The sequence below is a fragment of the Strongylocentrotus purpuratus genome, unplaced genomic scaffold (assembly GCF_000002235.5).
Source record: "Strongylocentrotus purpuratus isolate Spur 01 unplaced genomic scaffold, Spur_5.0 spur5_scaffold_6, whole genome shotgun sequence".
NCBI lineage: Eukaryota > Metazoa > Echinodermata > Echinoidea > Camarodonta > Strongylocentrotidae > Strongylocentrotus > Strongylocentrotus purpuratus.
In genome coordinates, this window is record NW_022145612.1 from 59,136,608 (window position 1) to 59,161,150 (window position 24,543).

The 24,543-nt window shown below is 36.6% G+C and overlaps 1 protein-coding gene and 1 long non-coding RNA gene across 2 annotated transcripts in view; one reads left to right on the forward strand and one right to left on the reverse strand.

Annotated features, from left to right (window-relative positions):
• The window catches only part of LOC581730 (Dusty protein kinase-like protein), a 39,652-nt gene extending 17,279 nt beyond the window's left edge, over positions 1-22,373 (reverse strand). Inside the window, 4 exon segments of the mRNA NM_001098450.1 lie at positions 10,014-10,097; positions 11,325-11,557; positions 19,320-20,522; positions 22,084-22,373. Coding sequence (NP_001091920.1) covers positions 10,014-10,097; positions 11,325-11,557; positions 19,320-20,522; positions 22,084-22,240 — 1,677 coding nt within the window. The 5' untranslated portion in view covers positions 22,241-22,373.
• Positions 1,318-2,527, forward strand: LOC115919142. Its single transcript, XR_004061714.1, has 2 exons — positions 1,318-1,603; positions 2,080-2,527. It is a non-coding gene; the product is annotated as an uncharacterized LOC115919142 (long non-coding RNA).
• Positions 22,374-24,543: the final 2,170 nt, after the last annotated feature.

Here is a 24,543-nt window from a genome sequence, read left to right on the forward strand (position 1 = left end):
AGTCAAATGGGGGTTTCAATTTTAAACGACGAGTTTTCGTCATGACAGATAAACTTTGTTATGTTAATTGTCAAGGATATGGAGTTATACAATAATAAATCCATGTTTTGAGGAGGGAACTTTTGCTTCTGTAGGTTTGTTTGTTCATAGACTTATAACATGTAAGTCTATGGTTTGATAAATAGAGGTCAAGGAATTTAGGAAATGTTAGTTTTGAGCACACTCTTCCACCTACCATTTGAAATCAATTCATGAATGAAATTATATGCTCTTCCAAAGAATAGAATTACAGCTTTTCTAAATCTAAATAAAACAAAATTGTTATGTATCAATTTGAAATAAAAACCTGCAGACTGTGAATGTACATTTACAGTAATTGAAACTTTTTTATAAATAAAATACATGATATATGCAGAAGCAAGCAAATCAGAAATATCAAGTATAGTCATGAAATCCTAATTAAAATTTGAGCTCAAGGCCTCAAAATCCATGCATTACCCCAAAGTTAACATGAAGCGGAAAATATGCTCAGAAGCGATGAAGATCGAGGTTGGATACTGTACATGCTTGTAGGTATTTTACATGGTTGAAAGTATGGCTGAAACTCTGTAGCAGCAGCCATGCACTGATTCAAAATTTAGGACTGATCCATGCAGCCTGCTATAGCAAAAAAAAACATGCGCAATAATAATTAAGATGCCTTTTTGTCAAGTTGTGTTATCACCGAACAAACACACTCTCTGGCCCATCAAAAATTAAGCTTTAGTCTAAAAGAAATGGTCTCTTTACTATGAAATACATCCCAATATCTCCATGGAAGTCTATGTAGGCCTATTGTTGTGTTGGGATCGGTGTGTTATGTTATTGGCGGTAGGAGAGGTACATCAATAAATATGAAGAAGTAAGGATAGACTATATTAAGAGTATTTATTATCTCCAAACTTTGGAGACTCGAATCGGTCACCTCATTATGAACTTCCACATTGTAAAATACAAGATGAAGAGAGAGCTAGCTAGAAAGAGGGTCTTGATCAAATGGAGATCAAAACTAAACTCCTCTCTACAAAGCCAGAACATGTCATAATTTATACAGAAGGATACAAAATGGATATGAGGGTAGGTTATTGTGTCAAAGGAACAAAAACAAGTTCCCTCTCACCAGGGAGGTGAGACTTTATTACAAGCCCTGCTCTCACAGTCATTTAGCTAACACATGTAATCTGTTCTGGGAAAGGGTCTTATGAAACAAAGGGGGTTCTGGTTATTGGGAGAAAGACAGGAACTCTTTTGTTTTGGAGGTTTGGGGCTCTTATCGAGTGTATACAATTTGGGGTTTATTTGGCTAGAATAAGTTATTAAACAAATGTCTTGGAAGGAGGTCTGGTATTTCGCAGGGTGGGTCTTATCTGTATTGGGGCATATACTGAGTGATATTACATATTATTACCGAGGGGTGTAGACTTGTACTACCATTACATAACACTATATAAAGGAATTGGTGTGCACCTAAACTTGGACTACAATTTAAGAAGGATACATCATTCTGGATAATCACCATTCGTTCATCATTTCTTTCCTGGGCCTTGATAACTGCATAGATAAGGTGAGAATATTTCTTCTAAGGTATTGATAGTTGCTCACTCAATGCAATTAAAGTATATAGATTATTATTAATGCATGACATATTTCAGCATGAATATTTGTGTTTAACATCTATAATGTACAATAGCCTAGTATATGTGTTATAAATGATTTAAAGATGTATGTGCTCCATTGTTATGATTGTAATTTTGCAAATGACCTTGTATGTAGTGTAACGGCATGATCGAAACCAAAAAGGTACAAAAAGTTTGAAGTTGAAGACTATCAGGCCAAATAGGAATTATTCATGAATCAGTTCAACAAAAAGTATGATGATGCGCCCAGCACCAATCCTGCTTGCATCAGAAAGAAAGAAAAAGAAATTGTTATTGTCTTGGTTTGTAGAATAATCTCATTTTGCATATCATTCTTGACATGTACTTTGAACTGTTTATATAAAATTACTAACCAATAATTCAAATGTTTTTTCCATTGCAGCTTCACCTGTGGAATGGAAAAACTGTTGTCCAAGGAGACTGGGTGGCTGTGTTTTATTCAGGCAGCAGATTCCCCCCCCCCCCCCATTGGACAAGTTTTGCACCTGGACAATGTAAATGGTATTGCCTCTGTCCGATTTCTGAAAGGGCGGAGGCTTTCCAAGACAGATGTTCAGGACGTGGAGAATCAGTTTATCATTTGCACCCTTCGTGTACAGTACGTGCATGAAAAGGATGAATCTTTCACACACCCTCTTATGAAGGACAAAGTAGAAATTGCTAAACAAATGAATAGTGAATTTCATATGTGACTCCCTTTCCTCAAACCCACATAAAGTGGCCAGATATATGTGCTATGAGCCAAAATGTGTGAATTATAGTAGGCTTGTTGCATTTTGAGGTACGATGATTACTAAGGACACATATTCCTTGGATCAAAAAAAAAAAAATTCATCCAAACTCTGTATCTATGCAAATTAGGTCTAACTTCCATAATTTATGCAAATTTATTCATTGTAATATGATATTCCATTACAATGGTGTCTTTATTGACACATTTAAAAGAGAACATTCTTTTTTGGATCAAAAGATTTGTTTTGTTAAGCTCTGTTTATATGCAAATTAGGCCTAATTTGCATAATTTATTCAAATGTATCATAGGCATCGTTTAACAATGTTAAATCTGAGATGCACGGCCCTACGTGTTATCAGTGTCTGTGACATTGTGTAATATTGAAGCCCTAAAAAAAATCGCGCTTCAAAATGATCAAGAAGTGCCTCAAAAAAGTTTTTAAAAATCTGTGACCGGTTTTACCAAACTTGTTTTCCCCAATAGACTGTAGTGTGATTTTCCAATCATAAATATCTTAATAATCAGACAGGCGATCGGCTTGTAAAATTCATGGGGTTCCTGATTCACCTAAAGGTTTATAATTATCATTGCAGCATGAGCTAACTCCAGGATTTTGTTTCAGAATCTAAAACAAAGTTACCGGATCCCTTTAATGGAAATGGAATATCTATTACAATGGTGTTTTTACCAAGCTATTGGAATTTACATATTCCTTGGATCAAAAGAAGAAAATTAAGCCAGAGACACTCTGTATGTATGCAAATAAGCAAATTAGGCTTTATTTTGTGAGATAATGAAAAACTTAGTGTAAGACTTGAAAATGTCTACAATTTTAATGACAGACATCAAATGCATAATTTTGTATGAAAAATGGTTGAAACCACTGCTTTTTAGAGAGCATCCTCTTTTGTTTGAATGGCTTTTTTAAAAATAATGATGGGCCTTTTACTAAGTCACTTTTTCTTTACCTTTCGAGCATGGTGGTGTTGTACTTATTTGTTTGTAATGTTATTGTGCATTTTTTGGATACTAAAGCTCGGCCTTGCCAAAACTATACCACCCCTTTAATGTAATCAGTGTAAAGGCATATCTTTTCAATGCTACACATTGATGATTTAGGGAGTAGAGAGAAATTAATGAACAGATGGATTTGTGATGTAACCAGTTGATTTTTCAACAGAATTAATATGTCCAACAGATAGGGTGCCCTTTCCAATGAAAACGATACCAAGAATAGTCCTTTTGGTAGTGTAGTTTTGCATCTCTTAGAGTGACACCATGTCAGGTTCCCTTTTTTGTCAATTTTTACCAAGTCAATGCGCCTTAGCGTCGAACAATGAGCAATACGTATGCCATTATTAGTGTGCATTCAGCTGTGTGCCAATGATGGGCATAGTTGCTCGATGATATGATGACAGGAACTGCGATTTATAAGGAAGTGACTTGGTAAAAATGGCAAAAGTGGGAACCTGACATGGTCTTACTTAAGACGTCTTACAACAAAAACTACTCGTCCAAAATTACTGTTCTTGGTATCGTTTCTCATCTGAACGGACATTCTATCCGGTGGACACAATCATTTTGTTACTTTATTTTGGAAAGTTCCCCATTGCATTGTTGTTGTTGTTGTTGTTGTTGTTTTTTTTTGGGGGGGGGCTCCCTGTTTATACATAAACCATTGTTATCAGAGCTAGTTTAAAAGTTGTTTCAATGTAATTTGTAATGAGTGTAACAATGACAATTTTGTTTTCCTTCTATTTTTTTCATATATAGATAATGTTTAAATATCTGCATTACTGAAATGATCTTTGAATTTTTCAAATATTTCTATAACTAGAATATTCATGTTCCTATGATAATATTTTGAAAAACATAAGTCTTCCATATGTATTCATTTAATTCAAATAGTAATACAGATCTTTCACTCTGTAATAACAAGCATTTTTCACTTTCTTAAACCCATGTTACATTAACCCATTTATGAGTGGTTCCCAAAATGTCCTGAACAGGGGAACATGGACTGCAGTTGATTACCAGCACTTGTAAGAGTAATAATAAAGTGAATATCATATATATATATATATATATATACTGAATAAAAACTACTTTGTTGTTTCAAAGATTTGATTATGATTGATATACATTGTTCTGTATGAGATAAGTGTCACATTCAACAAACCTTGGACAGATCAAGGTGTGGCAATTGCATACCTCTGAAAGAGTAAAGTGTGGCGATCGACGAACCTTGGTAACAATGTGGCGTGGAGATCGACGAACCTTTGAAAGAGTAAAGTGTGGCAATCGACGAACTTTAGTAAGAGTATGGTGTGGCGATCGACAAACATTGGAAAGAGCAAAGTGTGGCGATCGACGAACCTTAGTAAGAGTATGGTGTGGCGATCAACGAAAATTGGGAAGAGTAAAGTGTGGCAATCGATGAACGTTGGTAAGAATAAAGTGTGGCAATCGACAAACCTTGGACAGATCAAGGTGTGGCAATCGACAAACCTTGGACAGATCAAGGTGGGGCAATCGACAAACCTTGGAAAGAGTAAAGTGTGGCAAACGACAAACGTTGGTAATAATAAAGTGTGGCGATCGACGAACCTTGGTAATAATAAAGTGTGGCGATCGACGAACCTTGATCAAAGAAAAGTGTGGCGATTGACGAACCTTGAAAAGAGTAAAGTGTGGCGACCGACGAGCCTTGAAAAGAGTAAAGTGCGGCGATCGACAAACCTTGGAAAGAGTGTGGCGATCGACTAGCCTTGGACAGATCAAGGTGTGGCGATTGACAAACTTTGGAAAGAGTAAAGTGTGGCGATCAACGAGCCTTGGAAAGAGTAAAGTGTGGCGACCGACGAGCCTTGGAAAGAGTAAAGTGCGGCGATCGACAAACCTTGGAAAGAGTAAAGTGTGGCGATCGACGAACCTTGGTCAAAGTAAAGTGTGGCGATCGAAAAACCTTGGACAGATCAAGGTGTGGCAATCGACGAACCTTGGTCAAAGTAAAGTGTGGCGATCGACAAACCTTGGACAGATCAAGGTGTGGCAATCGACGAACCTTGGTCAAAGTAAAGTGTGGCGATCGACGAACGTTGGTAAGAATAAAGTGTGGCAATCGACAAACCTTGTACAGATCAAAGTGTGGCAATCGACGAACCTTTGATGGATACTTGCAAGAACATTGTTCTATAACGACAAAGGTAAGGACCATTATTTTCTGTAACCCAAGAAATTTGGTTCTATTTGAGTGAAAAAGTATTATTTTAGACCATCTGAAATTGCATGAAACGGTCCATTTTTTTAGACTTTTTTGGAAAGTCTACTTTTTTTTTGGAATGGGTTATGTATATTACTGACAGTATCTACATGTACATGTCATCATCCAGCACGTTTCTACAAATCAGGAAACTAACATTTTCCCTATCCGGAATAGACCCTGAAAGTAACCCCGGAGTTAAATCGGTCAGTTTCTACAGAAATGTTTAAAAGCATGCTTTATCTGGTATACTGGATGTCTGGTATAAAGTGGGCAATGCATGCAATAATTCATTGTGTCACGTGAGACGTGACTTCACATGCTAACGCTTAAGTCTGGAAATATTACTTCAGATCTGATAAGACATCAGGGCTAATGAGCAAACACATATCCTTAATGCAATTTGGTACCACCCTACCCAAATGTCCAAATCTTAATTGGGGTCAACACAAGGGCCAGGATTTGTAAAATGGGGACACATTTCCCCAAAGTACTGAAAATAAGTGAAGCCTTTATGCCAAATGAATGTTAAAAAGGGTGAGCATTGCCAGTTGTACCCCGTCGCTTATATTTGGAAGTAGGGGCCAGGTATCCCCCTCCCCCCCCCCCCCCCATGAGGAAGAGAGGTTCTAACCAGGTGTGACTGTACTTCATGTACATGTAGACATACTAAGGGTGACTTGATCAAAGTCTATACCATCTTGACAAATGAATGAGCATCTTTAGTACTAAATTATTTTTTTTAAATATGAAAAGCAAATACAAACAAACACAATAAAGAGGAATTTAACTTAAGATGTGTGTACACCCTGTATGTTGACAGATTAAGGCTTTTATCTGGCTTCTAAACTCCTAGCATTTCTGAACCAACACAAAGCAGACCATGAACAAAGTGACGTCAATTAAACTAGCAGGTTACAAGGTTACAACCTTTGTTAGTTTCTCTCGCTAATCAAAGGTCCATTGAGAGTAATCTCTATCAAGGATTTCATTCTCATTACCAACTTCCAAATAAAGAATCTAGCTACCTGCTATTTACTTACTAGTGGCAATGACTATCAAATACTCAACTTCCAAAAGACTGTTTTTCTTTTCCTGCAAGTCTTGTGATATAAAACTTGTGAAGAATATGTACATTTTTAGCACATGTCGAGAACTTTAACTGTTCAATTTGCTACATTGCAAAAGTACATTTGATGACATGTTAAAGACATCCTCATTTCAAACTTCCACAAAATAGAACAAAATCAAGCTACCCAACTATTTCCCAATGATTCCTGCAAAACATTTTCTTCTTTCAAAGCAGTGAAAGTCTGATAGAGATAAAGAAAAGTTCTTTTGCTCCAGCAAATTTTGAAGCATTTCATTGCTTCATGTGTGAAGGAAGGAAGGCAGTCTTTGATATCATCAGGGTCTAGCAACCTCGTTCATCAATTTTTTTTTCTCTCTATGGGAAATGCCTCAAGAGGATAGCAAGATTCTTTCGAAGATCGTGATTGGCTACCAAGTCAAAAAATTGTTAATTTTAATATACAAAATGTTCAGAAATATTCTCAATTTAATCGTAAAACCAAGCAATTTAAGAATAGCCCTATTCTCTGTTTTGATCGCATGTTAAATGATTATTACTCATAAAAATAAAGTAACTTTCATGAATGTTGTATATTTGTTATGATGTTTAATAATAATGCCTATTATAAATATGAATGTATCTAGTATATTTATCCTTTTATATAATGCTGTATTTTTACCTTTTAAATGACCATGCAATTCAGCTTCGGCTACAAGAACGTCATTTTGAATAAAACCTTATTGAATAGAATTGAATAGAATTGAATAGACCAAATGAAAGCTAAATCAATTTCATCAACACAACATGTACCAAACCATCAATGGCTGAAACAAGCCTTTTCATATTAAAGCATCTTCCTCATCAGAACCAAACTTTCTCTTTCACATAGACTTTACATGTATTGCATAAACTGGATGACATTACTTAAGTCAATGCACATGACTGTCATGTTAAAATGTGTTGCATCATAAAACTTTCACCTATACCTATCCCTTCAATCAATTAAAAAAGAAAGTAAAAAGATAATGTATGACACATGATGATGAGAAACATGTACATAGAGCACTCAATCAGCTCATCAGTCTTGTTTTGTTCAAAGTCCACACAATCTTTGACTCAAGAGTATGCTTGATTGACAGAATTAAATTTATCGGTATGTATCACAATCAAACCCTAAATTCACAACCAAAGGGTATAACAACATGTGTGTACATGTATGTTATACCCTTTTACACACTATATTCACATTCTACATCTGCATCTGCATGTACCATGTACAAATGATTATAAGACACACTCTATTGTATAGATGTAACATATCAACTTTAATAGCATTTCTAGATAAATTACAGTACAGGTTTTATTTGTGTTGTTATTAGAAAGAGAAAATTTGAATGAATGAAAAAGATAAAAAAAGAACCCCCCCCCCCCCCCAACCACAGCAGTTGCAATATAAAGTTTTTATAACTTTGGTGCACCCTCGATAGCAAGCCCTATTGAGTCTAGTCCCTGAAGGGAATTTGATCTGTTTATCCAAGATAAGGTATGTACAAAGCAAACTTAATATGTCAACTCTGACTAGTATTAAGATCTGAATATATTGGATGAATAATTCCTCTCTATACACACAGAGTAAGCAAACATGTGGTTTCATAAAGAAAAGTTCCCAGGCACATCTATAGGACAATACACTCTTGAAGTAAATATTACATGGAGTTATCTTTAGCATCGAAGATCTATAAGTGTATTTCAAGTGAAGTACAAAACTGATACATGGAAAGTAACTGCTTCTGTGGTGAATTATCACATACAAAACTCTGGAGTCTGAACAATTAAAGAGAGAACTGTAATTTTGTATTGGTATAGGCATACACTGTACATGTCTTTATTTTTTAAAAAAACTTTCTTTTTTATATTAATTAGTATAAGTCTTTAATTTGTTGCAACTAAGAGGCTAGACATAATTTGCTTCATTCCTATATTGCTAATAAATATTTCTCTACTTTTCATATCAAAAGAAATCTTGACCCTCTAGTTAAGAGAATAATTATTTGCTTGACTATCCAATATTCCCCATGTTTATTACAATCCACTACACAATCAAGAGGGAAAAATGCAAACAGACCAAAGTGCCAGATGAAAGACAAATAACACAAACACCATAATTCTGTTTTGGGATTAGAATCTATATTTACAGATTATCTACATGAAGCCAAATAATCCTCAATTGAAACATTAAAATACAAGGTTTTCCCTTTATTAAGAGCTTATGTGGGGGTTTAAAAAGCTTTTCAGCTGATATTGGGATGGTTCAATGATTGACAAATAAAACAGATGTGTATATACATATAGCAGCAGGAATTCCATGGTATAACATTCAAGTTGCAGTTAAAGGTACTTTTTAGCCATTAACAAAAAATTATAATATCATGTGTATAGGATGTAAGGATCAAAAGCCATTTTGCAGTATCTTATAAAATGAAAAATTGAAATGCCACTAAGCAACATAAGCTGGGAGATTTGTTTTAAAAGAATGCAATAGACACTAAGCTATACAGGCCTACATGTAAAAAAAAATTGCTCAGCAAAATAGTGTGAGATATGTTTGGTATCTTTTATTCTATTATGTTCATATGCATGTACATGTACCTGTCTGAACAGTTAAGTGTTTTTTTGTCGTTGTTGCTGTTGTCCTTTGTATGTGTTATGTGAACTTGATAATTATATTATCTCTACACTGGTTTCTGTAAATAAATAGAATCTTGAACTTGATCATCTAATGAAATCTTAGTGCACTGCAAAGTTCTTGCTCTTTGTTTCTAATGGTGCATGGAAGGCTGGGGTTATGTTCCAATTTAATTTTAGCTGTTTTCAGTCTCTTTTAACATCCTCCATGGCAACAAAATACACATTAAACAAAATGTTTCAATTTTATCAATTTTCTGTACAGTCTTCGTCTGACATCACCCCACCGACCCCACTATTATGTCTATAGCAGAAATCATTCCATTGACCTCTAGGTGAGGAATATTTTTTAGAGTTTGACCCCATTGACCCCAAGTTCATATCTCACTATCTGTATTTTGTCTACATGTGAATGAACGATCCATTCCGTAGTACACACCAGCTGCTTGTCACACCATGTATTATAGAGCATGGGAACTGTAGTATGCCCCCAAACCCATCTAATCAAGATCTTTCTTGGAGTATACTACCCTCCCCCGTTTATTTTCATCTTGATGAACTCACCTCCTTCATGCGTTCCCATATGATCCTCACAACGGAAGAGCTGGTGCGCACACTCACTTCAACCTGATACGCTGCATTCAAGATCTGAAAGAAATCACATTCATCCTACAGCGTCATATACTTTATCAAGTTGATCATTATAAATTCTATTATTGTGTCAATACAGGTATATAATTTCATCTAAAAAGAGAGATATACCATACTCACAGTTTAAGTCTTTGTTAAAAACGTTTCTGTTCTCAACATATTAGTTTGTTTAATTAATTATGTCTTACATTGTACTACCCTTATATAACTTGATTTACTGTAATATGCTTTGTATTGTATTATTGTATTATTGCAAATTATGTCCTGAAGTATGTTAAACTGTAACTTATGTGTATTTTACTTTCTTTCTTGAATTCTTGCCCACAATTATACAACTTCCACACAACTGCGCCAGGAGTGTCATTTTGACAGACATGGCGCATTATAAATGTTCACTATTATTATTATTATTTAAATAACCTCTTCCTACAGTTGTATATGAGCAGGATGGTTGGTCAAGTGGCTGGTGCTTACACAGTTGATAAAAAGGACAGTATTTATAGTAAACAGCTTAGTTATTTTCTATTTGCTGCTATGCTGTGACTACAGTGTACATGTACGTGGCCATTTGTTTTTAAAAGTAACTTTAAATCTACTAATTTGTTAGTGACATTTCCTCTAGGTTCCTTCCTCCCTTCCCTCAGTTCCCTGCATCCTTCCTGAAAAAATTTTTGATACTTTTTTCCATGAACTGGTTACATTAGAATATGAAAAATATAAAAGCAGTTTAGAACTGGAAGGTTTTAAAAAAAAGAGATTCAGATTGCTTTTTTTGTGGAAAATAGTTCACGATTTTTAGAAATTGAATGCAGTTAAAACACATGGATCCCGAAATGGAGGCCTTGTGCATAGGATCCCTGAGAATAAAAACTTAAAACAGCTTCTAACTGTAAAACAAGGTGAATAGTCTCAAGTTTGTTCCAAAATATGTATGGATAGTTTTCCTCCCATCCATCATGTAGAACATCAGTATTTATCATATTTATCTTCATCATGTGTCAAAGAATTGAAATAAGAAAAAAGATCTGCATAACTACTGGGAGGAAATAATGAAAATCATTAGTCTCTGTTCATCCTACTGATATGCTCGCTGCCAACGGTAAGAACCTTTTCATTTCTGAATTTATAAAAAAGGGAAAAGGGGCTTGTCACTTGTATCATTCAGGTATGGGATACATTTCAGGGAATTGCCTTCATTTGAATTATCTCCAGTCCAAAGCATACCTGTCTGAGTGCCACAGTGGTAGAAGTCTCCAGATCCCCATCTATCTTCTCTAAGCTTGCTAGACATCTCTGAAGGGTTCCTAGAAAACTCTCTCTCAGCAGCTCCACAGATCCTATCAGCTTCTCTACAACGCAGGCATTGAGGCGGGCCAAAACCAGGTCCTGGATCTGTTCCGTACACCTCTTGATGTCCTTCTGGCTCTGGATCTTACCCTCCTGGCTTACTTCCAGATCTGTGGCAGATAGAATGAAATATAATTGATATAATCTGATAAAGTAAAAATAAATGATTAAAAGAAAATATGGCATTATATCAGAATTTAAGTGGTATCATAAATGAGATTGCTTTATACGCACTTAAGTGAATAAACCTGAGGGATACATACAGGGCTACAGGCCTACAAAGTCAAAATAACTACTATAGAATACAACATCATAATCACCCATACTTAATATAAATGAGGTGTTACTGACTCTTGCCCCATGATGAAACTCTCTCCCTCCACTTCTTCTTGTCTCCAGCATTCTCCTCATTGAGACCAACCTTACTGCTCCCTTTCTTCACTATATCTTTCCATGAAATCTTTGGTATTCCTTTCCCTCTTATGCCATCCACTTCCAGATCCGATGTTCTTTTCACAGGTTCATCATCTTTCCTTTTCAAAACATGTCACATACATCTCAATCCACTTCTCTTTACCACTTCCACCAGTTTCTTCCAGAACCAACCTTTCCACACCACAAATCGTCCATAACATGGCTCTTTCTGTTCTCAAGATCGGACACCTTCTTCTACAGTCTTCGCATTACAAGTTACCATCGCTGTTCAATAACACAAGATCTTGCTTAAATTTTCATTCTAAACCTTCTGCCAGCTAGGATCGAGGCGAGGTCATTAAACTTTCTTTGTTACTTAGCCTTTGTAAACAGAGAAGTTATGAAAAGGTCTGCTTCTTTTGTTTATACTTGAGTAAAATGTACACATGTACTAATTTGTAAAATGTAGTAGAAGTATCGTCATTATTATGATCATCATTATTAACAGTTGACATTCAAAATTATGAAGGGTGTTAATTGCATTAAGCAATACAAGTTAACATCCTTCTGGCTCCCTACAAAGGATGCATTATTTAACAACATTAGGGAGGGGGGGGGGCGCTAATCTTTTAAGCATTCTACAGTGTACACTCTAGTACCAAAAGTGCAGAAATGATGTACCTGCATGCATGATAAAGCATGTGCATGCAACTGACTGAATTTTCTGATATCTTTTTATTATGTAGAGCTAGCTCTCATCCTGTCATACAATATTACTATTTCCTCAAGAGCTTAAAAAGTGAATCACAATTCTAAACTCTAAAGCAAATGAAAATAAAGCAGTTCCGTTGTTTACATGTTCAACTCCCACTTCCCTTTACTTTCAGACACACATACATGTATACAGTCTACGTGTACATGTAGTTCTGAAAACAATGACATTACCATATACATGTATGTATGTCGACTACAGCATCAAAATGATGTAGTTCAGAATACATTAAATGCAGTACAGTGTACTTCATGCATGTTCTTTAAATGTAAATATAAATTTTTAAGGTACTGTTCAACTTTTGAAAATACAAGTTCTTCAACAAAATCAAAATAAAATGGAATGGGAAGCAAGAATGACACCTTTGAAAATGATTCCTCTAGTTTTATGACAGCTACATGTATAAATATTTATACCATGGCACACTCGGTAGGGTCAACATAATTTTCATATTGTTATCTGATTCAATCAATCAATGATCAGTCAAAGCTAAACTGATAAAAAACAAAATAGTAATTAATGTACATGTACATGTACATGTATATGTGATGTCTTTGTAAATCAAATTGTATTCTAATTTGACCAGTAACATGTATTTTGCTTGGAGAACGTTTCACAACTGAAATCATTTACTTTTGTTTATACTTCAAAAGTAATCATTATTCAAATGAGTGATTTAGATCAGCATTAGTTTACAAGCCAACCCTACTCCTGTGCTTTCTTTAAAAAGTTGGTTGCCTTTCAGTGTAATGAAATCACCAGGATCATTTTTGTTCGCTCTTTCCAATTTTCTTACCGTCCATACCACAAAGAATGCATGAACATTGAACATCAAACAAATGAATCACTTACGTGCTTCCATTTCTAACTGTCTGACTGATATACTGTAATGTACATGTACATGTACCTGTAATGAGGATTTGGTAAACATCCCTTATTTTCCCAGGACACTTTTAAGAAAGAGGATTGTAAACCAATCTTATCTCCAAGTTAAAACTTATCACAAAACAAACATTTGCAAACTAGTGAAAAAATAACAAAGTCTATCTGATAAAATATGTACACTGCAAGTCATTTAACATTTGAGGTAATATATTCACATAATTTCACAATAGTAAATGTATGAGTAGTACTGTATCATATGATTATCAGAGGCATTTTTAATTTTGACAAATTTGTTTGGGAGGTTATAAAGTATTGTTCTTATAGCATTGTTTACTTAATGTTAAACAATGACTGTGTGGGAGTGAGGGACATATTTATGTGTTTAGATTTTATGGATGTGTACTATTTTGATATGTTAATTTACGACTAAGGAGTGGAACATGCCAAAAAATATTGAGAGGACATTTTGCATGCAGACCAAATAACAAACCCAAGATTAATTCCTTTAAAGGCATCATTTAACAATGTTAAATCTGAGATGCATGGCCCTACGTGTTATCGGTGTCTGTGATATGGTGTAATATTGAAGCCCTAAAAAAATTGTGTTTCAAAATGATCATTAAGTGCCTCAAAAAAGTAAAAATCTTTGAGTGACCGGTTTTACCATACTCATTTCCCCCAATAGACTGTAGCCTGTAGTCTATTAAAAACCGTTGGGAAAACGAAAAATGAAATGTTGATTTCCAATCATAAATATCTTGATAACCAGACTGGTGAGCGGCTTGTAAAAGTCATGGTATTCCTGACTGACCTAAAGATTTATAATTATGATTGCAGCATGAGCTAAATCCAGGATTTTGTTTCAGAATCTGAGGCAATGTTACAGAGTCACTTTAAACCACTCCAACTCCCCACTTCCATCTTTTCCCAATGGGGACAATGGTCACTTCCTGCAAAGCATGTTGTAAAGTTATACTGCTTTGTTGCTCAGGGTTGCCATGGTCATGACAGTTCAGGATCCCACAACACCAGCATCACGAAATCCCACACCTCTTGGAACACCTTGTACAGGTATCCTCGCTGCTCCCATACACATGTAAGTGTCATACTAGACTAGTGAGTGATTAATGATGATTGATTGTAATGACCAAAGTTCAACAAACTTTAGGACAACCCCTCACCAGAATAGTGTCTGACCATGGTCTGATAGGAGTACATGTAGATCCATGGTCTGACACATGTTTGGACACCTAAACACATGTACAGACATTGAACATCATGTAGGCTTTCTATAACCCGATTGACCCTGCATTTAGAGAAGGGTCAAGATCGGTTGCCATTATCCAAAGTCCATAAAATATTGACATCCTCGGGGGAGACAGCTGTCAATAGTCGATAGTACTTGGCTGCTCATCAACATACTTTGGCCTGTATTATGTAATGCAAAATCATTCCACCAAGTATCAGCCAGGCTGAAATAGGAATAGGATGCAATATTTCTCCCACATTATAGACTGTGATCTTCATAAATCTGTGTATCATTGAAAGTAATAAATGAGAACTTTAAGTTTAAAATGTGTCTTATTTTCCTGAAATCCTCTTTTACCTTTATTTCTCAAATATTTTCTGCTTTAATTGAAAGTAAGTAAGATAGTGGATTGGATTGGGAGGGGGGGGGGGAGGTATGGCACTTTTTAAGTTCCCATACCCCCACCTTCATCACTTTCAACGTAGATGAGTTTTACCCCCTTGTGCACTCTTTCTCTGTGACAGGAAAAACACTATCTCTCAATTTCCCCTTCCTTCCAGCTGCAACTTAACAGACTTTGAGACATTTCTGTGTTACAGAGCTGCAGAGTGAACTTTGCCCGACCTGTACCAATGAATCATTCATTTACATAAATCTAGAAAATGCTGGATTTGGGACTTTGTACACAATGACCATTGTTTATCCACTTTTTGTTTGATTGTCTGAGGTACAGGTGTGCGAATTATCACTAGAATGAACAATGAGTCAAGATTATTTCTGAACATAAACTAAATGGACATGTGGATCTAAAACAACTGCTTTTAATTCTAGGGTTTTTTCCAACACAGAAGATGTGTGCAAAAGTAAAGGCCTATAATCTATATACTGTAGAAGGTACATGTACATGTATCAGTATACATTGGAGCCTATGGTGAAGCCTATCAGTACAAAACTGTAGGTCACTTGAAAACTTGATGACCATCTTGGCATCACCCCCTTGTCTTGTTAGGGGGTAGACAATGCTTGACACTGTTATCCAAATGCATATTCCCTAATCCCTGTTACAGAAAGAAAAAAAATCAAAAGTTTCAAAGTCAAATGACATTCTTAAGTACATATTCTTGCATCAGCCATTGGGCATTAAGATACAGTATATGGGACAACATTACAGAGAAATAAATTTGTAGGTAAATTAACTTTTAATGTAATCAATTAAAAAATTGGTCAGAACTAAAACTTTCCACAAATGAACTAGCCCATAATAGCCACAGACTCATACCAAAAGATAGCCATATAAATAATTTCATCTGTTGTTATTTCTTGTTTAAAGTCTCTGAATGTCCCGAACGTCACAATCCAAATAGCTTGGACCTGCCCAAAGACAGACAATGAGGCTTTATTTTATTACAGTTAACACACAGTTGCAGATATTCATGTTTGAGTATTTGGGGGGGGGGGGGGGGGAGGGGTGACAGTGTACACATACATGTATGATGTAGCAAGATCCAATATGCGCTTGCATTTATTAGTACCTGACTATTATTATTCTCTTTTGTACATGTACATGTACCTGTATGCGACAAATATATGTACGTAAGTTGGCTTACAGGAAGTTCGATGTATCTTACTGCAGAGTGCAGAGACATACAGTGTATGCATCTAGCAGGCCTCACACAAATACATGTACAACGTACACATCTAAATAGGTTTCAAGAAATTGTACAGCTGTCAAAAGTCAACTAAATCTTGAGCTCATCTTTTTGACTGAGTCATTCATGTCACTGGAATTCAAGGACTTAAGTCCTGCAAAATAATATCTTAGGATCAGAATCATGCACTAACCCAAGGTTCAGACTAGCAGAATTCATCGTCTATGTGATAAGGGCAGGGTTTATCGTGAGCATGAAATGATGATTGACCGGCTGTAATGTAAACTAGTTTCTTCGTACAAATTTGATTGCCAGTCTGTATGCCCCTTTCCTATACAATGATTCTTTATAATACAACCTTTCTTTATACAAGGTTTTGTATAAATTTCCTTGAACATGTACATATCTTCAACAAGTTAAAGCCTTAAATATTAAGTTGAGTTCTGGTCATGCGATTGCATTGTGAAAGAAACGGTGTGAAACCGACCAGAAAAGGTTGATCATCTAGCATATAAGAATTTGTGTGTATTGCAAGGTTCTGGAATCTTCAAAATGATAAGAAATTTGGCCAAGTCTTGGTAAAGTTGGTAAAGAAAGATATATGGGACTACACGAACACGTGGCGTAAAAAGCCGCCCCCCCCCCCCCCCCCGATTTTTACGATGTTACATGCATATTTAGAATGTGAAGGCATTTAAAGAGCCATGCTTTTCAGGGAACATGTCTTAACTGATGTTCTTCCACACTTGCATAATAAGAATGAGTAATGCTCACAATTATTTTTCACCTCTTCCCAGAACTCAACCTTCTCTTTAATAAGGGCTATTCCTTCTACATGTATCTCTACACATGAGCGGATCCAGGAGAGAAGGGTATACACTGTACATGTACTAGGGGCATATCCCTGGCAAAACCAAATATAGCATAAATGTTAATGCTTGTCCACTCCTAAAATAATAAGTCACTTTCAATAGAAGCAGAAAAATCAGACAAACCAATCAAAAGTTTGAGCAAAATCGGATAACTTATAATCTAAATCATATTTGCATATTGGTACATTGTAACTACAGTATCTACATCCTGGCCCCCCCCCCCCCCCCACTCAGTGTTATTTAGGGTACGCATATGTGTGTTCCAACCGACCCCCCCTTTTCAGCAAAAGTCCAGTGTGTAAAGTCAATACGGCTCAACCTTTTTCTTTTGTATACGAGCCTTTTTCAGCACCCCCCCTTTTCAGCAAAAGTCCGGTGTGTAAAGTCAATACAGGTCGACCTTTTTCTTTTGTTACGAAAAGGACATTTTGGCAACACCATGGGGTCCGTCCGTTCTCGGAGTGGGGGCGCCTGATCTACATACATATTTTGGTACATTACCACATCATACATGTTGTACCTCATGACAAAGTCAAGAAGACAATGAAATTACTTGATAAAAAAAAAAACTGTACCTTTAAAGACCATCAATACTACTCGGCCAGAAGGGATTAGACCACACAGCGAGGTCACTGACAGATGGCTATCTCATTAACTCAACTCTCAACTAACATATGAAAAAGATGATCATTGGGGACCAACAGGCACTGATTGGGGAAGTTTTCTATATAGAGGGAGCAAGTAGCTACACGTAGGACAGTGGGGCTTTAAATCAAGATACAGTGTATACCGGGTAGGCTTGTAAACATGCAACTTGTGTCCCGTGGCAACACAGTCACAAAGTCACAAACTCAAATCGCTTACATGTATCTGAACAAATTAACACCCAACAAACAAAATAAAACTAAAAATTTTTTTTTTTTTTTTTTAAAGTTTAAAAATACACTTAATCACTTGTGTTATTTTTCCAGATTGGAATAATGTTCTACATGATGAATGCAAATGTACTTCATCAAAATCAATCGGCACTTGAATCGTGAATGACATTGACCATACTTGTTATGAACTTGAAGCTTGCAAGTTGCAAAATCCCTGACATGAAGGAACCATGTGGTCAACAAGTTCACCTTGACCAAGGCCATGTCTACTTCATGTTTGTTTACTTGGTCAGACAGCCCTACCATGGCTGACCATGTACACAATGCAAGCATCAATTCAATGCACTTCCAAACAATGGAGAGCAATTGTCTACAAAATAGGTTTCCCTAATCTTATTGACTGGTTTAGGACAAGTAGCAAATACATCACATGTACATCCTCCATCTATCATTGAAAGGGGAGGGGGGGGGGGGGGGAAGGGGAGACTACAGGTAGTCATCAATCAATATTGATGATGAAAGGGCTTCCAAGAATCTTGTTGTAGGTCAAGAAAGATGAAAATGACCTTCATGAAGTCATGGCCTTACTCGCAGACCACATTCTTAGTGCATCTACATGTACAACTCACCTTCAACAAGTTAAGTATAAAGAGTACACAGTAACATGTGCATGCTACAAACGTGTTGTATGCCCAACTTATATCACACTTACAAAAAAATATGGGTATGTACAATGTACATGTACCTACAGTACATGGAAACCTTCTTTTTTTGAGGGGGGGGGGGGTGGAAGATGTTACATGTAGTATCATCAATGCAACGTCTTTGGACAAATCACTGTGAACTGACTGAACTCTAAATTAAAATAGGAAAATTATAAGAGAACTGTTTAATAGATATAGGGGAAGCATTATCCATTAGTATTTACTATTTACCACATATTACAAGAAGTAGAAGAGATTTTAAAAAAGGATTGATTCCAGAAAAAACTACCTCACACTTTCTTAAAGTTGAAAAGAGAAGCAATATGTGCTATGATAGCACTTCATAAAACCCAATGGAAATCTTTTTAAAAGGGTAAAATAATCTTCTTTTCATTTATCTGGTAGCTACAAATGTACATGCATATTGTATGTCTCAAATTGATACAAACCTGTAAATCTGTAATTTCCAGCTTGTTCAAGCAAGTCTTCTGTCATGTCTGCAACTGTACTCTGAATCAAGCTCCGAAGCTGCTCCTGCTTTTGGTTAGTCAAGTCTTTCAAGGAATCAAAGAGTTCATTCTCCCTTTGTCTTGCATATTCAATTCGCTTTGGTGTCACAAGAATGTCCCTCTGCATGTCAAATGCTGTCGTAATGAACAGATTCATGCAGTGTTGGTGGAGATCGTGCATGGCAGTGCAGCATCTGATCAAGTAATATTGCAAGGAGCGACGAATGAATTGCACAATAGCTGCAGAGTTATGGAGGTCCTCTACCTGGTTGACAATGGTGAATACATCAAGGACACCACGCATTCTACCATTCTCCTCAGGAGAGCTGATGAAGCCTGCCCTGCTTAGCTGGTCTATAACACTTGGCCTGTCGTTCGGTGTAGGTCTGCACCTACGACGTAACCTTGCATCCAATCCATTGTGCCTTTCCCGCTCTCCCTCTATCCTCTCATCGGTGTCATATGCTGAATCATCATCAAAGTCTTCATGAGCATCCTCAACAAGACGCCTTTCCCTGTGGGCCACTAATGGTTCGCTCGGCTCCCTGCAGTCCACAAATAATATGGGAAGGGTTCCTGCACAATTCTGTAACTCCTGCAAATCACGAAGGTTCTCCTCGGATAACTGATCTTTGTCGAAACAGTACAAGAGCACGGGGAGTACATTATGAGTGCACACATTGTAAGCCTGTGATATTGATATTCCAGGACAGTTGTGTGGAGTGACAAGAATTTGAAGTTTGCATTGAAGAAGTGGATGATTCAGTGTTGCCTCTGTGGTTGCGCTTAGCATGCATGCATCTTTTTGATGTTCCTCTTTCACCAACATCTCCACTCGGGGAATCCCCGTCCAAGAGTTCCTCATCACCGGAGACCCTGGCTCTTCATTGAGCAGCTCGAAGCTGTTGGTAAGGGTCAACCTTGTATTCCGCTGGGAGCCATATTTCAGGTGTACAGCTCGCCATGTCTTGTTGTTATCAGAGTCGTCCACAATCTGAAAGAGGTCTTCCCTGAATATCTTGTTGACTAGGGTTGCTTTACTTGTGTAAGTCTGGCCAAAGATGACAAGAGCTGGTGGATTCTTTGTCACCTTTCCAACAATTTCATCTGCAACTGGTGGCAACACAAGGGTTGAGATTACTTCTGGAAAGATAATAAAGATGAAAAATGACTCATGAAGTTAAGATCCTTTTTAATGTAAAAAGAACCGAAGTGTGCCTAATAAATATGTTACTTAATTATTCTTAAATTTTGAACAAACTTAATTTTCAATTTACATCTAGAGCTACATACACATGTATGGTAGTGTAGATCAACATGATTGAAAGGCTGTTCACAAGGTACATAGGTTATGAAACAACTCGTCCTCAAACACATGCAATGAGAAGAATATACTTAGAATACACTGTACAAATACAATGCGCCAAACTATTGAGGTCACTAGTAACGACAATATCACTGAGGATATTTCCAAAAAATTAGTTACTTTTATTAATTTTGTGGTCATATTTTTAGTAGTAGGAAATCAGGGTGAAATTCATGTCACATCATATGGCAGCAAAAATCGAGATTTACCACATACATGTAGTATGCAAAGCTTCAACTTTAAAGAGAAGGTTGAGTTCTGGGGAGAGGTTAACAATAATTGTGAGCGTTACCATTATTATTATGCAAGTGTGAACATTCATCAGAAGAACATCCATCATACCAACGCGAATCAGTAAAGAGGGGCACATATAAGCTGAAGCTTCAAGCCTCGACACCAAAGTAAACCAAAGTAAGTAATAGAGAAAAAATGTTCCCTGAAAAGCAGGGCTCTTCATAATACCTTCATATTCTAAATATATTACAAGTAAAAGTTTTAAAATGAGGCCTGATTTTTATGCCACATGTTTGTGTAGTCCCTGTGTACAGGGCTCGTTACAACATGTACTTTACCAAGACTGTGCCAAAATTCTTATCACTTTGATGACTCCAGAACCTTGCACTCCAATACTGATGATCAACCTTTTCTGATCGATTCCACATCGTTTCTTTCACATTGCAATCTCATGACCAGAACTCAACTATATCTTTAAATATACCCTTTGTATTTGTTGAACAAAATATTTAACAAGATCATCAATATAACTGAAGACACATGATGCATACAAATGTGTTCATGATACGATCTATCCACACTTGCATTGAAGACTATACGCACCTATGGCCATGAAGCTCTCTGGCCATGAAGCCCTCTGGCCGAGTATATACATTATGTGCATAAACAACATCAACAAGAGCGAATGGATCTAGTAATAGTATCTAGTAATTTTACAGGTGTTCTGCAAAGTTGCAGTTCAACATATCAAATAAACACTGAATAAACTTGGTAATTAATGTCATTTCTAAATATTGACCTAGTCCTAGCTAGAGTCTAGACTAGATCTATAGACTATAGTATGTATAATGTAGCTGAAAAACTGAGTGAAATTGTAAATAAATCAATTGACTGAAAAATGCATAATCTGAAATAAATCCCATCATAAAACGTCAACACATAATCATGAAAAATCGCCACACAATAGTTTCATTGCACACACAACTAGGCAGTCAGGCATGCGTACTGACTACTGGCCTGGCAAAGCACAGTCAGTGTCATTGATAATTGATTGACCTCAGAGTAGTCTAGACTCTAATTCAAAAAACAAAAATCATACATTACCCTCTTCAAAATGATCTGAAGTTTTCAGTTCTGTCAGACAGTTATTAGAGTCGAATATAATCTTCTTCAAATGCTTGGTCAGCCCTCCAAAATGTTTGACTTCATGGGCCAGATCTCGACCCCGAGCCCGCGAGCTCCCTAGCCGCCTGGAAGACATTTTGTTTACATCTGGCTCTATTGCAAAAGTGAATGAGCGATCAGATTTCCTGCAGAATTGAATACAAGTCACGTCAACGCAACGGAGCAGCTGATTCGGCGTTGCTGTCCTCTATCGTCACAGTCATGTGATTTCATGCAGAGAGTTCATCGGGCCATCCTTAGTTAGTTGGTAACATACCTAGTTTAATAGTTAGGTGGGCCTTTTCCTTCTCATTTTACACATGAGCGGATCCAGGGAGAGAAAGGTATAGGAAACACCCCTGGCAAAACCAAAAATAATAGAAATTTGCCCCCTAAATAATTGTGCTTTGTAATTATGCCACCAAAATAATACTAGCAGCAGTTTTAGACCACAAGAAGATATTTGGATAATAATGATAACCTTTTTTTTTGGGGGGGGGGGGGTGGTGGGATGCAGAGGCAGCGGAGCGTTTTCCAAAGTACGGGGCACCAAAAAAAAGGACCATTTCTGGAGAGAAAAAAAGGCCACCTTCAAAGGGAAATCTGAAAGCGAAAATATACAAGTTTTTAGATATTGGTATATACCCTATTATTATGATTACACTATCAGGGGGGTGTTTCACAAAGATCCTAAGTCAAACTTAACTCTAAGTTGGACTTAAATATTATGAAGAGCCATTTTAACCTTAAAATAGAATACATTCAAAAGCCAAAATGTGAGTATTTTAGACTTTTCATAAATCCCACATCAAGAACATGAAATCTGACATAGTAATAGAAAATATGAATAATTTGAATCAAAATTGTATGCCTTTTAAAATATCTTTTACAAAATATTTTCAAGGATGCTAACGGCTTTCCATAACTTTTAAGTCAAACTTAGAGATAAGTTCAACTAAGGATATTTTCTTCTCTTTATACATCATCAGATATGCATTATGCTTTGCAGTTTGATGTGATGGTCTGAAAATTCAGTTGCGAGCGAGCAAAATTTTTAAGATTTGTTAGGTCGCAGTGCGAAAAATTACATATTATAAAGAGGAAAAACCGAATGCTGATGGGTTATAAGCACAATCATTATCAAAACGGAAGACTGAAAAGACCTTTGATAAGTAACACTACATGCGAGCGAGCATAGCGAGCGAGCTTTGGGGGAAATTTCTCTTAGTCGCTTGAAATTAGAGGCACGTTTAATGATGAGAGGAAAAGGGGACACTTATCGAAAGGGATAAGACAAGTAAAGGATCAAAGTACAAAGGCTAATTATCAGTGGTGAAAATGGGGCACTTCTTACATCTAAAAAAAGAGGCACTCACCAGGGATGAAAAAGACACTTATGGCAATGGGAAATGGGCATTTGTCGGTGGAAGAGAGGCACCCATCAGATTTTGATAGGGGCATTTATGACAATTGGATAGGTTCCTTATTAGAAAGGAAAAGGGGCACGTATCATTGTTAAAAGGGAAATTATCAGAGGTGAAAAGTGGCACTTCTCGCATCTGAGAAGGGGCACTGACCATGAAATATAAACGGGCCACTAATAATAAAGGGAAATTTGCATTTGTGGAAAGAAAAGGGGCACCGATCAGATTTTAATAGGGGCATTTATTGGAGGTGAAAGGGGGCTTTTATGAGAAGGAGGAAGTGGCTCTTATTAAACAGAAAAGAGGCACATGTTAAAATAAACAAAGCACTTATCAGAGATGAAAAGTGGTAATTATGAAAAGGGGAAGGGGCACTTATAAGAAGGAAAAAGAGCATTTATTAGGAAGGAAAAGGAGGACGTGTCAAAGTAAAAGGGGCATTTATTAGAAATGAAAAGAGCACTTATCAGGAGAGAAAGGGGCACTTGTCAAAGTAAAACGAATATCTCTCAGAATTGAATAGGGACATTTACAAAAGATGAAAAGGGCCATTTATGAGAAGTGGAAGGGGATTTTTTTTTAATGGGGGCACTTATCAGAAGGAAAAGGGGCACTTATTAGAAAGGAAAGGGGGCGTATGGGAAAATATAAGGTGCGCTTATCCAAAATTATCGGAGGTGAAGAGGGCACTTATAAAAAATAATAAGGGGCGCTTCTCGTACCTGAAAAGGGGCATTTGTTAGAGATTAAAAAGGACACTTATTACAAAGGAACATGGGAACTTTTCGAAGGAAAATGGGTACGTGTCAAAGTAAAAGGGGCACTTATCAGAGGTGGAAAGGGGAAGAGGCACTTGTCTTAATAAAAGAGGCACCTTTTCTATGTAAAAATGGGCACTTCTTACAACGTTATAGGGGCATTTCTCCTATGTAAAAAGGGGCAACTTTGGGGAACTTGAAAAAATGGGGGGGGGGGG